Source organism: Drosophila melanogaster, chromosome 2R, assembly GCF_000001215.4.
Source record: "Drosophila melanogaster chromosome 2R".
Classification (NCBI taxonomy): domain Eukaryota; kingdom Metazoa; phylum Arthropoda; class Insecta; order Diptera; family Drosophilidae; genus Drosophila; species Drosophila melanogaster.
In genome coordinates, this window is record NT_033778.4 from 18,294,739 (window position 1) to 18,308,320 (window position 13,582).

Genomic DNA, 13,582 nt, shown 5'->3' on the forward strand with positions numbered 1-13,582 from the left:
ATTACAGTCACGAAATTGTTCGTTGTACAGAATAGAATGTTTAAATATGAAACGCAAACATTATAAATATCTTGCGAACATGATAAGTTCGTGAGTTTGTTGAATTTAGATTATCAATCCGGTATATAAGGGCCTTGTTTTGCCAGAATGTATCAAATTTAATTCGAGCGAAATGTTAGCTTTTGAGTTGGTTACAACCTCAACTAGAATCGGAATAGTGTGTATATTATTTCATTTGACAGCAGCATCAGTAAGTTTGGGCATAAAAAAATTAATTTCAATACCTAATGTTTCTTATGTTTTTAGCGAAAATGGGACTACGAGCCTATATTATTAACCGCAACCTCTTCGGATGAAAGCAAGCTTAAATTTGAAGCTAAAATCGAACGTCTGGGGCGTTCAGATTACGGACTTTCGGCCATCTTAGAGTGGAAATATGACACGAATGAGGAAACGATGGTGGGTCATTCCAAATCATTTATTATTTATAATTTAGTTCACAATATATTGTCTAGGTTGAGGCACAAGCGTATCGCAGTAATTCGGGCGATGAGAGTGATTACAAGCTGCTACCCTGGGCAATACCCAAACAGCCCTTCTATGATTACATCAACACCTACTATAAGGATGTGATCTCAAAAAACCTCGGCTACTGCTCCAATCTACCCAAATACGAAGATAAATTTCAGCCTCCCTGGCCAAAGAACACCTATAAGCTTGACAAGTGCAAAATCGGTGGTGATGGATTGCCGGAAATCGCTCCGCCAGGATTCTACAAGATCGTATTCACTAAATTTGGTCCTGGGCAGCCAACTTGGGGTTTCACAGCCGTTTTTAAGCTGACTAACAAAATTTTCTAGATATGTTAATATTTAAGATTCTATTTTTTTATAATCCTATAAATAAATCCAATGAGTAATAAATTATTGTTCTTATTTCATTTTACAAAATAGAATCTCTTTATTATTGGTAATCATTTTGCTCCGATGAGCATTTTCCACTAATTTGCTTTGTAATGAATTCTTCTGGCGTTATAAAATCGTTTTACATAGTGCATTTTGGAATTTAAAAACATTTTTGATTTGTGTAGAATCCACGTGTCTATTAAAATCTGATAGTAATGTCGTGTAACGTTGAAATAGTCATTTAAACAGGCTATATAAACACAAGTCACAGAGCATTCTTACCCAGTTTCATATTGGCCAAATGGATTCCGGCTATTCGTCAGTCTTAATATTGTTGGCAGTTTGGCTAATCAGTAGATGCGGAGCAGCGGTTAGTTCAGTATTTAAACTGATGAACTATCTTTACCAATATATATTTTTTTTTTTTAGCGGAAATGGGAGTACGAACCTGTATTGATATTAACCACCTCTTCGGACGACAGTCTAATAAAATTAGAGTCCAGTATTGTTCGCTTAGGGCGTGGAAAGTTTGGAATATCAGCGCGGGTGGAGTGGAACTATGACACCACTGAGGAGACAATGGTGGGAAAATTCCTTAAACGGTATTCCTTGCATAACAACATACTTTTTTTTTTATATATATAGGTGGAGGCTGTTGTATACCGCAGCAATTCGGGTGATGAGTCCGACTACAAGCTGCTCCCTTGGGCCATTCCTAAGCAAACCTTTTACGACTACCTCAACTCCTACTACAAGGATGTGATAATGAAGAACTTTGCCCCCTGTTCCAATGTGCCGCAGTTCAAGGGCAAATTTCAACCGCCTTGGCCGAAACGAACGTATATCGGTGACAAATGCGTCTTTGAAGCCGAAGGTTTTCCGGATATCGTGCCACCTGGATTCTACAAGATTATTTTCAATTGTACCGGACCTGATCAGCCATCGTGGAGCTTTATCGGAATTTTTAAAATAATAAACAAAATGTTTTAGCTATGTAGCAATAAATATATATCAAATAAAATACGGCCAAATATTTTTTTAAATCCTTTAAAGCGAGCTTATACACGTGTTTTTCTGAATTTGAACTCGTATCTTCGTACATAGATAAATGTAATACAATGATGTAATAGAACATAAACAATAAAAAACAGAAATAAAAACATTTCCAAAATCAGAAACTAAATATATCAGTTACAATAAGCACATACTTATATAAAAAAGTTATGCGAAGTTTAAGTGTTTCAATGGACTATTCGTATTTAATGGCTGTAAATAGTTATATAATCATATACATTTAGGTACTGTGGGAAAGATCTGCAATAGTGTGATAAAATGCCGTGACAATGTGCACATTTTTTTTTATCAATGGACATGGCTATATAAGCATAAAGCCCGATTTCCCAATACTTAGTTTCATATTGTAATTATGTCTGTCCGGTGTTTTATTGCTGAACTTTGTATGGCACTCCTGCTCGTAGGTGAATGCCAAACGGCGGTAGGTTCACAGTTCATATCTTCCATATATCTTGTAATAATTTAAAGAATTATCCAGCGGAAATGGGACTACGAACCCATATCCATCGAAACCCACTCATCCGATGAGAGTTTAATAAAATTAGATATGAAAATTGAGCGAATCAATCGCGGAGTGTTTGGATTGACGCCAAGGTTGAGTGGAACTACGATACGACTGATGAAACCATGGTACGTGTGTCTTACTTGATAAGTTAGTCCTTTGAATAAGGATTGTGATTTTTCCGTAGGTCGAGGCCAATGTCCTTCGAAGCTCGACGGGAGATGTCAGCGACTACAAGCTGCTTCCTTGGGCCATTCCCAAGCAATCGCTATACGAACATCTGAACACCTATTACAAGGATGTTTCGATGAAGAACTTTAAGCACTGTTCCAATATTCCGCAATTCGAGGGTAAATTCCAACCGCCATTGCCAAAGCAGACCTATTTTGGCAACAAATGCGTGATCGATGGCGATGGGTTGCCAGAAATTGTTCCTGCCGGTTTTTATCTGATTGTGATCAAATGCTATGGACCAGGTCAACCCACATGGAACACTACGTCAGTTTTTAAAATCACACCCAAATTAATGTAAAAACCATTATCTTAGATAAACACATTTTTTTTTTAACTGCGCTTATGTTTAATAAAATCAATGGTAAAAATTTGAAATATTTTAGCTGTTTCGATAAGAAATGAGTGTCCTTGAAGGAGGTAAGAAATATTCAAGAAAAATTCAAGATCAGTAACAATTACTAGTGGAAGAGAATTTTCAGTTATTGTGTAAAAAAATTCACATTTCTCAAATACTTAATATACATTTGTAAGTTTGCTCAATTGTAGCTAAAGACCAACCAATAAACAAAATTCATATTTAATATTCAAAGTCCACACATTTTTTCATGTTTTTGGCATGCAGTCTTGTTTGACATGGTTAGCCCAAAATGTAACAGGGAGTTATATAATTAATACATGCAATCCACTGCAGTTTGCTATATAAATGCAACTAAATTGCAAGTTGATGAAGTTTAAAGTCTGGCTAAATGATTTCGTGTTGTTCGTTGCTATTTTTGCTCGCTACGCTGCTGATCGATGGCTGCAAAGCAGGAGTATGCCAGGATATTCTAACAAAATAGGATACTTATAATTTCTGTGCTCATTCCACAGCGTAACTGGGAGTATGAGCCCTTATCATTGACATCCTATAGCTCAGATGAGAGTCTCTTGAAGATCACCACAAAAATTGATCGACTTGGGCGCAGCGATTATGCATTTTCCATGACACTGGACTGGAACTACGATGTGGATAAGGACACTATGGTTGAGATATTGATTTTAATATCAAGTTTCTATTAATTAAGAAAATGGTTATTAATCGCTGGACAGGTGGAGGCAGACGTTCATCACTGCTCATCGGGTGACGAAGACGATTACAAAATGATGCCCTGGTCCATTCCTAAACAGCCATTTTTCGAATATCTAAACGGTTTCTACAAGGACGCGTTCATCAAGAATGTGGGCCATTGCTCCAATATGGTGCAGTTCGATGGCGATTTTGTGCCACCATGGCCACGAAATGTTTACAAGTTGGACAAATGTGTGGCCAGTGGCGAGGGACTGCCAGATATTGCACCAGAGGGTTTCTACAAGCTAGAGTATAAAATGACAGGACAGGTGGATTGGGGTTTCACCCTGATTGTTAAGGTCTCGCCAAAGGTTATTTAATATTATATTATATGCGGCTCTTAAGAAGTTCAAACATTTTTTTTTCTACTTAACAAATTGTACTATGTTGTGTAAAATGAATTTATATTAAATTGTATTAAATTAATATTTATAAAATTTATATTTTTGTATTTTATTTACAACGAATTTATCGTCTACATTATCAACTTCTGCATATCCAAATATGAAAGAAAATTTTTTTAGCCAATGCAAGCATGACTTGCGCGTTGTGTATTTGTGTAATTTGCTAAATTTGGATGGGTGATACCGTGACGATCAGTAAATTTAGATAAGCTTGACATGATTTACACCTATTCCAACTTCAATAATCTAACAATGTGCACAATTGTACACAATGTTTTCGTGTCACAAATGTTTTTAAAAGATAAATCTAAATTGACAGACTATAAAAGCAAGTAGGTTGCAACTTATATTGTCAATTTAACCAGAAATGATTTCGTTTTGCATTTCATCGCTTTTATCAGTGTGTATTTTTGCAAACCTTTACAATGGTTGTGCGGCAAAGGTATGCTAAGAAAGAAATATTCCTAAATATTTCTTTATTTTTTTTTAAATATGGTTTATTGTTTCCAGCCCAACTGGGAGGCAACGCCATTGTCGATTGGTGGCACCACCACAAATCCCAGTGCCATGGACATGAATCTGCGAATTGAGCGCATTTCAAGGTCGGAATTCGGGTTTTCAGGCACATTCTTCTGGAATATTGATGTGGACGATAGCGTGATGGTAATTTCTGTACCAAATATCATTGATTCAAAAGCACTTAAAAATCAAATACTGCTTTTAGGTCGAGATGCGTATTCTGAGCAGTTACTCCGGTGACGAGTCCGATTACAAACTGACTCCCATGTCCATTCAACCGCAGAAATTCACCGAATATGTCAATACCTTTTACAAGGACCTGTTGTTGCCGAATCTGGGCAATTGCACCGATTTGCCCGTCTATGAAAATGAATTTGTACCACCCTGGCCCAAGGCGACCTACAATTTCACCCGCTGCGCTCTGAACGGCCAAGGATTGCCGGATATTTTGGCAGATGGCTTCTATAAAGGCGAAGCCGTCATCACCGCCCAGCCAAATCTTGAAGTCACCGTGTCCGTCGTTCTGCGGATCAGAACGAAAATGTTCTAAATATTCGAGCATTAAATCGCAGAACATCTTCTCACTCTATTGCCAACTGTTTTTGCTGTTGGGCATTTCCGAGGTGTGGGCCGAAATTCCAGCTGCGACGAGAGGATCGTCATAAAATCCGACCGACTCGGGGGCCAATAAATGAACCGGGCCAGGTAAAAATCGCTTTTAGCCAGCTGAAGTTGGGAGGACGGAAAGGCAGGCAGGCAGGCAGTTCGAGTGTGAAATTGGCAAGACATGTTTGGAAACTGTTGTGGTAAGAAAAGGAGTGTGGTAGTTGGCGGGATAGAGAGTAACTTCGAACAAAAATTGCACCAAGTGTCGCTAGCACTGAGAAAAAGGGTTTTTGCCAAAGAAAATTATGCTCATATAAATGAAAATAGCTGAAAGTATTAACTAACAAGTGTGCAAACCATAAGGTTGTAAAACTGCTCTAACAAGACATTCTTAAAGCAAAGAAAGTCTCTCATTTTTTTTCCTGTTTACTTTCCCCTCATTTCGCTCCCCCCTTGAAAATGCAATTCGTGTTGCATTTCAAGTGAAAACTCTGCACAGTTGCCTCGGCTAATTTATTGCAAATTGTTAAAAGCTACAACGACGAAGGCGACGCTGCTGCTGCTGGCTGTCAACTGATGACAGCAGCATGCGGCACCTACCCGCCGCAACCCGCCTCTCGAAAAACTTGTGGCCGCCACTGTGTTTTCCCCATTTTCAGGCTGCTCCGCTTGTTGGCTGGTGGAAAAAAAAGTGCAGTTTAGAGTGAGCCAACATCGCATGGAAATCATTGGCAATTTCACAGCTACGAAATAAAGTCGCAGAGGTTTTTTTTAACAAGACCTGAGGCACTTTGAGCATTGATTTAAAAGAAAAAGATTTAAGACTAGTCTTAGATCTTCATTTAAGAAAAACTCAATTCTTTGGTTTATCCTTTAAAACATACCAAATCATGTTTCTATCAGCAGATTCGATATGCTTTTTAATGGTTACATTGTGTAATATGATGTTTTCATTGCATTACAAGCGAGATGGCGATCTAACACGGTTTTAAAAGCCAATTAATTTGCTGCAACAAAACGCGACTGGCTCACCCTGATTAGCATATGGGTATAGAAAACTGAAAACAGCAACGGCAACCAATTTGCATTTAGCCACCATCAATCTAACTCACACAGTTTGCACTCGGCAAAATACCCCGCGAATCCCGCAGCTGTCGCATTTGTTGGCGGCTTGAACATTTTGCAGCATTGACAATATCAAATTGTTATCTGGCATAAAATAATTACAACGTTTTAATGCAGACAAAATAGTTGTCGTTGGTCGTTGTCGATGGTTCGGCGGTTGCAAGTTGCTGTTGTTGCTTGTTGTTGCTTGTTGCCCGTTGCCGTTGATAGCATCGTTGTTGCTGTTGCTGTTGCTGTTGCCAAAGTTTAGCTGCCAATTTGAGTGCCAATAAAAGCGCGTGTGCGACAGCAAAGAGATTTCATTTTCATTTTCGACGGACAACGTTGTCATGGTTAGTTGAAGCTGCTGGTGCGCTAATTAACCAAAAACGCAGCCAATTAGTTGGACTAACACGGAAAATTTGCGGTTCCATGAAAACTCCAGGGAGTGGTGCACGCAAAAAAAAAAAAAAATGTCGGGTCATTTTCATTTTTTACTTTCTCTTTTCCAATGTCTATTAATTGTCCTTTGATGAAGCGAGGAAAAGTGGAAAAACTTCGTTTTTAGGTACCATCATACAAAATGCATCGTTTCCAAAGACAAATTTATATGAAAAATTTTGGAAATAAAGTAAACAAATTTTAAATATTTTTTGCAAGTGTCATAAGCTGCTCTATTTGCGAACTTGTTTGCAATTGTGATTTTAGGATTTTATTGCGCAATTGGACCAGATAATTTTAGGGACACTAGATCAGTAAATTAACATATTATTTCCATTTCCAACAGATTGTTGTTTATTTGAATCGCTGTTGGTTTTATTTAAGGCAAATGGTACAAAAAAAAATGGACAAATTATTATTTCAAACGTATTTATCAAAACTTGTTTGCATTATAGCCTTTTAACGAGTTCACTTAAATAATAATAAAATCGAAATGGAACTTGTTTCAAATAGGCTACTGATTAAGTGATATTCATTTTGAATGCTTTGATCCAATTTCATTTGACGATGCCAAATGGCTTTTTATTTTAAACGAGCTTAGTTTATTACCAAGATTTTCGTGCTTCAACTAATTTAAGTGGTAGATCTTCTGATAGTTGCCCCTCTAAAATGCGACTTCAATTTGCAATGCTCATTGATTGAAAATTTGCAAAATGAAATGCATTAGACTGAGACAGGCAAAGGTTAAATTATGTCTGCATTCGCAGAGATGCGGCTACAATAAACAAACACGAAAGGGGCAAAAGGGGGGGGGGGGATAGTCAGTCAGAATGCAAAGCTTGTTAAAATTCATGTAATGCATTAACCAAGAACAACAACCACAAATTACACACACACAACCACACACACACTGATGAGCCAAAAGGGGGGCTGGATCCACTGAGTCAAAAGGCCGACGGGCTGCAATGAAAAGGCAATTAAAGCGCAGAGGCGGAGAAGGGGCAGGTTCCAGTAGGGGGGGGGGGAGGGAGGTGGGTATGGCAAAACACAGAGGTTGGGGATAATGCTGCTGCTGCTGCTGCCGTTGCCGTTGCAGCAATCAATTGCATGCTTCAATGGACAAATATACGAGCATAGACAAGTGGAGAGCCAGCTCAGATAGACATGGCCGATACGGACGCCAAAGCAAATGCGTTCGCCCAACTACAGTGAAGCTCACATATAGCAAACTGTCACTTTACAGTTCAAGTATCTAATATTGTAGGGTGAGGCATACATTTTAGGCGAAAATAGTTCGACTAACTTTCTTCACTTTAATTTCACCTTTATTGCATTGCATTGATCTGAAGTTCTAGCGTTCTTATTGATGTTTGCCTGTATCTGCGTTTGTTCATCTGTGTGTTTTCAGCGTATGTATCTGTGAATTGTCCACAGCAGACACCCGTGGGACGGACGGAAAAGCGACTAGATGGACTCAACTAGATAAAAACCTTAGTTGGCTTGGTGCCCGGCCAAAATGAGGAATACAAGTGGGGCTGGAGAGGCACTGAGTTGGGCTGGGCTGGGTTTTGGATTGGTTTGGTTGGGTGTTCGAGGCTTGAAGCTTGTAGCTTGTAGCTCCAACCGTCTGCATCTTCATTCGCCTCCTTCGACGGCGGCAGTCAAGTGGAACGGCACAAAAACTTGTTAACTTTTTTCGCTACAAAAGGTCCGGAGAGTGCCAAGTTGAGTCAATCAACTGGCAACCGTGCCCCTGTTCCTGCTCCTTGCATCCAGCATCTCCCCACCGTCTGTGCTCACTTGGCAGCAATTAATCAAATGGCAGACCCCGAATCCAACTCGCAGCTTCGGGCTTTATTATTGCAATCAAGTCATTTACCTGCAAAACGCTTAATTATCACTTTTTGGGGCGGCAATTAGCAATTAGCAGACAAATTCTTCACATGCCACGCCCACCTCAGGACTGCTTTTCCTTTCGCTTCCCCAGTGGCTCTCGTCCAAAGCCATATTTCTCGCCATACAGCGGACTTATCCCTGCCAGCAATTGATGGGCGGACTCATAGACGGTGTCACAATTGGCCACCTCATCGGCCACATCATCGAACTCATAGGACACGATCCGATAGCCAGCGCGACTTAGTTGCACACAATAGATGACCTGCTCCAAGGTGCGAATATTGATGTAGGCAACGCCGCGACAATGGGGTAGAAATTCGGCCACGATCAAGTGGTCCGCAAAGTCCTGGCACGAGTCAACCATCCTTTGCGCCTCTCGAAGCGCATGGAAGTCGTTTTCATCACTCTGGACGAGAGCCATTCATAGAAATTTCTAAACACGAATTTTGGACAGAAAAGGCGAGGGGATTTTGACAGATTTTAACATTATAGTTTACATAGTTAGGGTTTGCTGTTTTGTGTTCTTTCCCCCATTCCATCAATTTATTATTACCTCAATTAAATCAATAAAGAGTTGCAATAAGGCCCTCATCTCACTGTAATATTAATTACGTGAAATTAATCCAAAATAATCCGCAACACATGCATATGTTTTGCACAGCCTTTTAAGCTGAAGGGTATCTTAGTAGCATCGGAATCCCACCGATGCACAGCATTCCCTTTTCGTTTTCAAGACATTATTTCGTATTATGCATCCGCTTAACTCCTCGTTCGGCTCCGCTTAAGCCCTTCAACCCCCTCAACCGATTCCCTACCATATCTGCCTTGACTTCCTTAACTCAGAGAAACCCAGCTCAAGTGCTCTGGGACCTCGGGGTCTTAGTCTCCTGACGCTGCCTGCTGCCGTTGGAAAACAAAAAGGACAAAAGCAAGGAGTCTCGGGCTCAGACTCATGACAATCGAATGAAGAGTGAGGAGAGACGAAAGAATATGTATATGTAAAGGGGTTGAGGGAAGCTTGACTTGGTGTGATTTGATGCACAGCAAATAAATATATAGATTTCAATAGTTTTAATCAACTATATATGGGATTAATCAAAATACAACTCTGATTTGAAACAGTTTTAGTTTAAAGATACAACTTTGTTTGACAACAGAGTGCATTCAAATGTAATTAAATCGTTTAATGAGAATATAAATATGAGTTTTTATAAAAAAAAAAAAAGAAAACTTTAAAGTATTCAAATTTTTCACAGTACACATCCACAATCCACAGCAGCAGCATCTTTTCCCTTACTTTTTTTTTTTGCTGATGAAGTTGAACAATTTGAGATACGAGCTGAGAAGGAAGGTAAGCGCACAGAAAGAGACGGTCGACGTGGCGGGGGAAAGAGATGGCTTACCCGACAGACGGAACGGACCGAAAGGGACGGACAGCTTACGGACAGCGAGGACTGTGGACCGAAAGACCAAAGACTGTGGAACGTTCATTTAGTTGCCCATGGCCATGGCAGGCAAAACCAAGCCGTTTTCTGGCCCGGGCTACCAGGCAAAGTTCCTGCTCTCAGCTCCATCTTCCTCCAGGGCCCCCGGACCCCGGCCATCCTCCTCACTTGCCCGCCCTCAAACAATCAAGATGCTAAAAATGAAAAACTTTTTGCGACACACACGCAAATTTTTCTTTAATTTTTCCTTCTGTTGCCGCCTAAATAGTTGATGAATTATGCGACAGCTGGGCGGAAAAAGTTGTGTTAAATTTCATTTTCACACAGCGGAAAATCGGTTTGTGTATACATATATAATGTTATGATAGCCTCGTTTTTATAATAAGGCATTCCATTATCTAAGTTATGAAGAACAATGTGACAATGTATAGCTTGTAGTTTTGAAACTAATTTGACATAAAATTGGAAAAAAGATATAAACCACACATTGCATCTTGATTACAACGAATCGGAAATATTTGTTTTATTAACTCCTTGAGTTTTCGAATCGTTTTTCACTGTGTGTGCGAAAGTTCAGTTTCAATTTATTTTAATTGCGCTGACAGTTTACGATCTCCCCCCGCTTGCATCTCACTCGCACACGACTGCAATCAAAAGGAATAAATGAGTGAGCGGATGAGAAGGCGACAGCGGAGAATAATGGTTTTGGGATGGGATGGCATGGGCTGGTAAGGGAGTTCGGTGCATGGCCATAATCCGACTTTAACTCTTTCTTTCACCGATTCCCCCATTCCGTCCCGCAGTGCCTTTCTACCGCTCCTTGGGCCCACAATTGTCGGAGATTTATGAACGCCTCTTGCGCTTTAAATTGAATTCAATATTTTGCAAGCGCACCACTGCTGCTGCTGCTGCAACAACGGCAAATTGTAAACAACAAAGTTTTTTGTGTTCCGTTGACAGTTGCACTTTTTTCATGGCGATTGCACACTTTATGGCTTTCTTCTTTTCTTTTTTTTTGCGCGCTGAAATTGAGTTTTATTTTCCTTTTACCTACACAATTTTCAACAGCTACATTTTCTAAAGGTGTGAAAGACACAGCAAGTGGGTGAGCTGTTTTGCGAATATCCTAGGTCATCAGATTGAAGACAAAAGTGCATACCTGCAACGATAAGGAGAAGGAAAATTCCAAATTAGTGCAAATTGGCTAAGGGTACGTTTTTCAAAAATGTGTATTTAAAATTCTGCTCAAGTGGTGTTCTTTAAATAACCATCTGAGCTGTATGGGAAATCATTAAAAAGGGTATGCCGTGACTTTATCTTTGCAGTTCCTTTTTTCAGATCACTCCAATTTGCGGATAACTGGGTAATTTTCGCTCCTCTGTACCCTGTTATTACGAAAGAAGGTCGCGGGGAATGGCAGGTAAGTTCAATTCAAAGGGTGTCGGTAATGTTGTCTGTTCAGATACATTTTCGCACCTTCAAAGGGAATTTACTTCTCATTCAAGCTACTTATAGGTCTTTGCTTTTTGTTTTCGTTTTTCTGGATGACTTGTGGCAAGAAGTGCAGATATAGAACTGCATTAAAAGCGAATAACAAGGACAACTAGCAAAACCAAGTAACAACCACACTTCAATAACTGCAAGGGATTTAAGTTATATTTATAAATATAAGTAAGAGCAAGAGCAACAGGAAGGTGCAACATTAAAAGCAATAGCTAAGCTAGCAGAAAAAACCGCAGAAACCAAAGCCACATCAGCAACCTAGATGCAACATTAAGAACACCGTTGGCAGACAGCAACAGAAAGCAACTTCAACAACAACCAGAGCAACATCAGTTGCAAAGGAAACACGTGCAACACCAACAGCAACCCAAGATGCCCCCACGTTGAAAATTCAAAATGTTTTCGTTCGAGTGAGCACAATAACAACAACAACAACTTTCGACACGGTAAGTTAGCTTCGCTGATTTTTTTCAAGTCAGTACGGCATTGTTGTTGCCATGTTTGCCGCTAGGGCGCTACATTTTGTTGTTATTGTTGTTGCCTCCTTTTTGTTGTTACTTTTTCCGTTCACATACATTTGTTGCTGTTGTTGTTGTTGTTGTTGCCTCTTCTGCGCCAGTCAATTCAATTTGAAGCCATTTAGCATCAATTTGCAGTAATTTGACGTATAAATTATGTCAAATTGCCGAGCAGCTTGTCATTGGGTGTATTTCGTTGTTGTTGTTGTTGCTGTTCTCACTCCGTCAGCCGCTCGTTTTCGGTGCCTTTGTTGTTGCTTTTGCACCTTTTTACCCTCCCCGATTTTGTTGTTGTTGTTGTTATTGTGAGCGATTGTGCCCGCCAGGTAAAAATCCAAAACCAAAAAACAAAACTGTTAAGGTAAGAAGACAAGAGGTGAGGAAAGGTGCGGAGCAAAGCGGCATCATCATCAAGTCCCAGTTGCCAGTTAAACAACCGCCAACCCTTCGTCCTTCCCCCTAAAATCCATTGTATGACTTCGCTTCTCTTCCTCTTTCGCATGCACAGCAAAAAAAAAAGGTCAGAGTATTTGACGAGTGGTAAATATTAGCAAAATTCGCAAGAGGTGAGTGGCATAAAAATAAGTATAAAAACCATATTTTAGGGTTAAATGGTGTAAATTGTTCTTCATATATTACAAAACTCTAGTTATTAAGCCATAATCATGGTACAATAAACTTGACATTTTAACTAGTTGTTGTACTCTAAATAAAACCACATTTTTTCTCACAGTATATACCTTATTCTCCCCTCTTTCTCTGCGGCACGTTCGGCACTGTGTGAATTTTATTTTCGCTTGTCGACACAAAAGAATTTCACTTAATACTGAAACGAACGCACACACATGGATGGAGGAATAAGGGTCCAGAGCAGAGGTTGAGCAGTAAAAAGTGCCTCATAAAGCCGATATATAAACTAATGCCAGAACAGGGGGGGGGGGGGGGTATGCGAGGGGATGAATGGGAAGAGGGGCAGGAATTTTTACGCTTTTGTGAATGTTAACATTCAAAGATATCATCAAAAAATTCACTGGAAACGCTTGTACAATAAAAACAAAACGGATAAAATACAAAAAAAAAGAAAAAAAAAACAGGGAGGCAGCAAGAAGCTGACGATGCAGAAGCATCGAAGATCGTATTCCCCTCTTGTTAAGGGGAATGAAATAAAAAAAAGAAGAGGATTTTGTCGCCTCTTTTGTGGATGAGTTGCTGTTGCCGTTCACGCGTCGTAAACTCGGTAGCAGTAGCAACAGCAACAGATACAAGAGTCACAAAGACAATGCACAGGGGAAAAACTTCCGCAAATATCTGGAGTACACTGAT

At 39.7% G+C, this 13,582-nt stretch overlaps 7 protein-coding genes across 13 annotated transcripts in view; 5 read left to right on the top strand and 2 right to left on the bottom strand.

The window, feature by feature from the left end:
• Positions 1–13,582, bottom strand: part of sbb (scribbler) — a 79,099-nt gene that overhangs the window by 16,541 nt on the left and 48,976 nt on the right. Inside the window, exon 2 of one of the 5 annotated variants that reach the window (NM_001169718.3) lies at positions 11,293–11,397. The exons of the other annotated variants lie outside the window; for them this stretch is intronic. The gene's annotated coding sequence lies outside the window, so the exon portion shown is untranslated. The remainder of the gene's footprint in view (positions 1–11,292; positions 11,398–13,582) is intronic. 5 annotated transcript variants of the gene reach the window in all.
• CG18536 (uncharacterized protein) lies at positions 21–920 on the top strand. The gene is made up of 3 exons (NM_137468.2): positions 21–250; positions 307–459; positions 516–920. Exons 1-3 carry the CDS (start codon positions 173–175, stop codon positions 858–860), a joined length of 576 nt encoding a protein of 191 aa, NP_611312.1. The 5' UTR covers positions 21–172; the 3' UTR covers positions 861–920.
• Positions 1,190–1,918, top strand: CG18537 (uncharacterized protein). The gene is made up of 3 exons (NM_137469.2): positions 1,190–1,275; positions 1,335–1,487; positions 1,551–1,918. Exons 1-3 carry the CDS (start codon positions 1,207–1,209, stop codon positions 1,893–1,895), a joined length of 567 nt encoding a protein of 188 aa, NP_611313.1. The 5' UTR covers positions 1,190–1,206; the 3' UTR covers positions 1,896–1,918.
• CG18538 (uncharacterized protein) lies at positions 2,332–3,013 on the top strand (the record flags this gene model as incomplete). The annotated part of the gene is made up of 3 exons (NM_137470.2): positions 2,332–2,379; positions 2,458–2,613; positions 2,669–3,013. 3 exons carry the CDS (start codon positions 2,332–2,334, stop codon positions 3,011–3,013), a joined length of 549 nt encoding a protein of 182 aa, NP_611314.2.
• Positions 3,057–4,165, top strand: CG18539 (uncharacterized protein). 2 transcript variants are annotated; one of them, NM_001299639.1, is made up of 3 exons: positions 3,057–3,132; positions 3,586–3,738; positions 3,805–4,165. In NM_001299639.1, the coding sequence occupies exons 2-3, from the start codon at positions 3,697–3,699 to the stop codon at positions 4,141–4,143; spliced, it is 381 nt and encodes a 126-aa protein (NP_001286568.1). In that variant the 5' UTR covers positions 3,057–3,132; positions 3,586–3,696; the 3' UTR covers positions 4,144–4,165. The 2 variants fall into 2 exon arrangements, with proteins under 2 accessions (NP_001286568.1, NP_611315.3); NM_137471.4 differs by lacking the exon at positions 3,057–3,132 and adding an exon at positions 3,443–3,527.
• CG18540 (uncharacterized protein) lies at positions 4,579–5,334 on the top strand. The gene is made up of 3 exons (NM_137472.2): positions 4,579–4,669; positions 4,738–4,890; positions 4,952–5,334. Exons 1-3 carry the CDS (start codon positions 4,595–4,597, stop codon positions 5,294–5,296), a joined length of 573 nt encoding a protein of 190 aa, NP_611316.2. The 5' UTR covers positions 4,579–4,594; the 3' UTR covers positions 5,297–5,334.
• On the bottom strand, positions 8,207–9,239 carry CG14505 (uncharacterized protein). 2 transcript variants are annotated; one of them, NM_001043093.2, is made up of 2 exons: positions 8,854–9,239; positions 8,207–8,776 (listed from the first exon to the last, which is right to left on the bottom strand). In NM_001043093.2, exon 1 carries the CDS (start codon positions 9,212–9,214, stop codon positions 8,855–8,857), a length of 360 nt encoding a protein of 119 aa, NP_001036558.1. In that variant the 5' UTR covers positions 9,215–9,239; the 3' UTR covers positions 8,207–8,776; position 8,854. The 2 variants fall into 2 exon arrangements, with proteins under 2 accessions (NP_001036558.1, NP_001246404.1); NM_001259475.1 differs by having other exon boundaries at positions 8,207–9,239.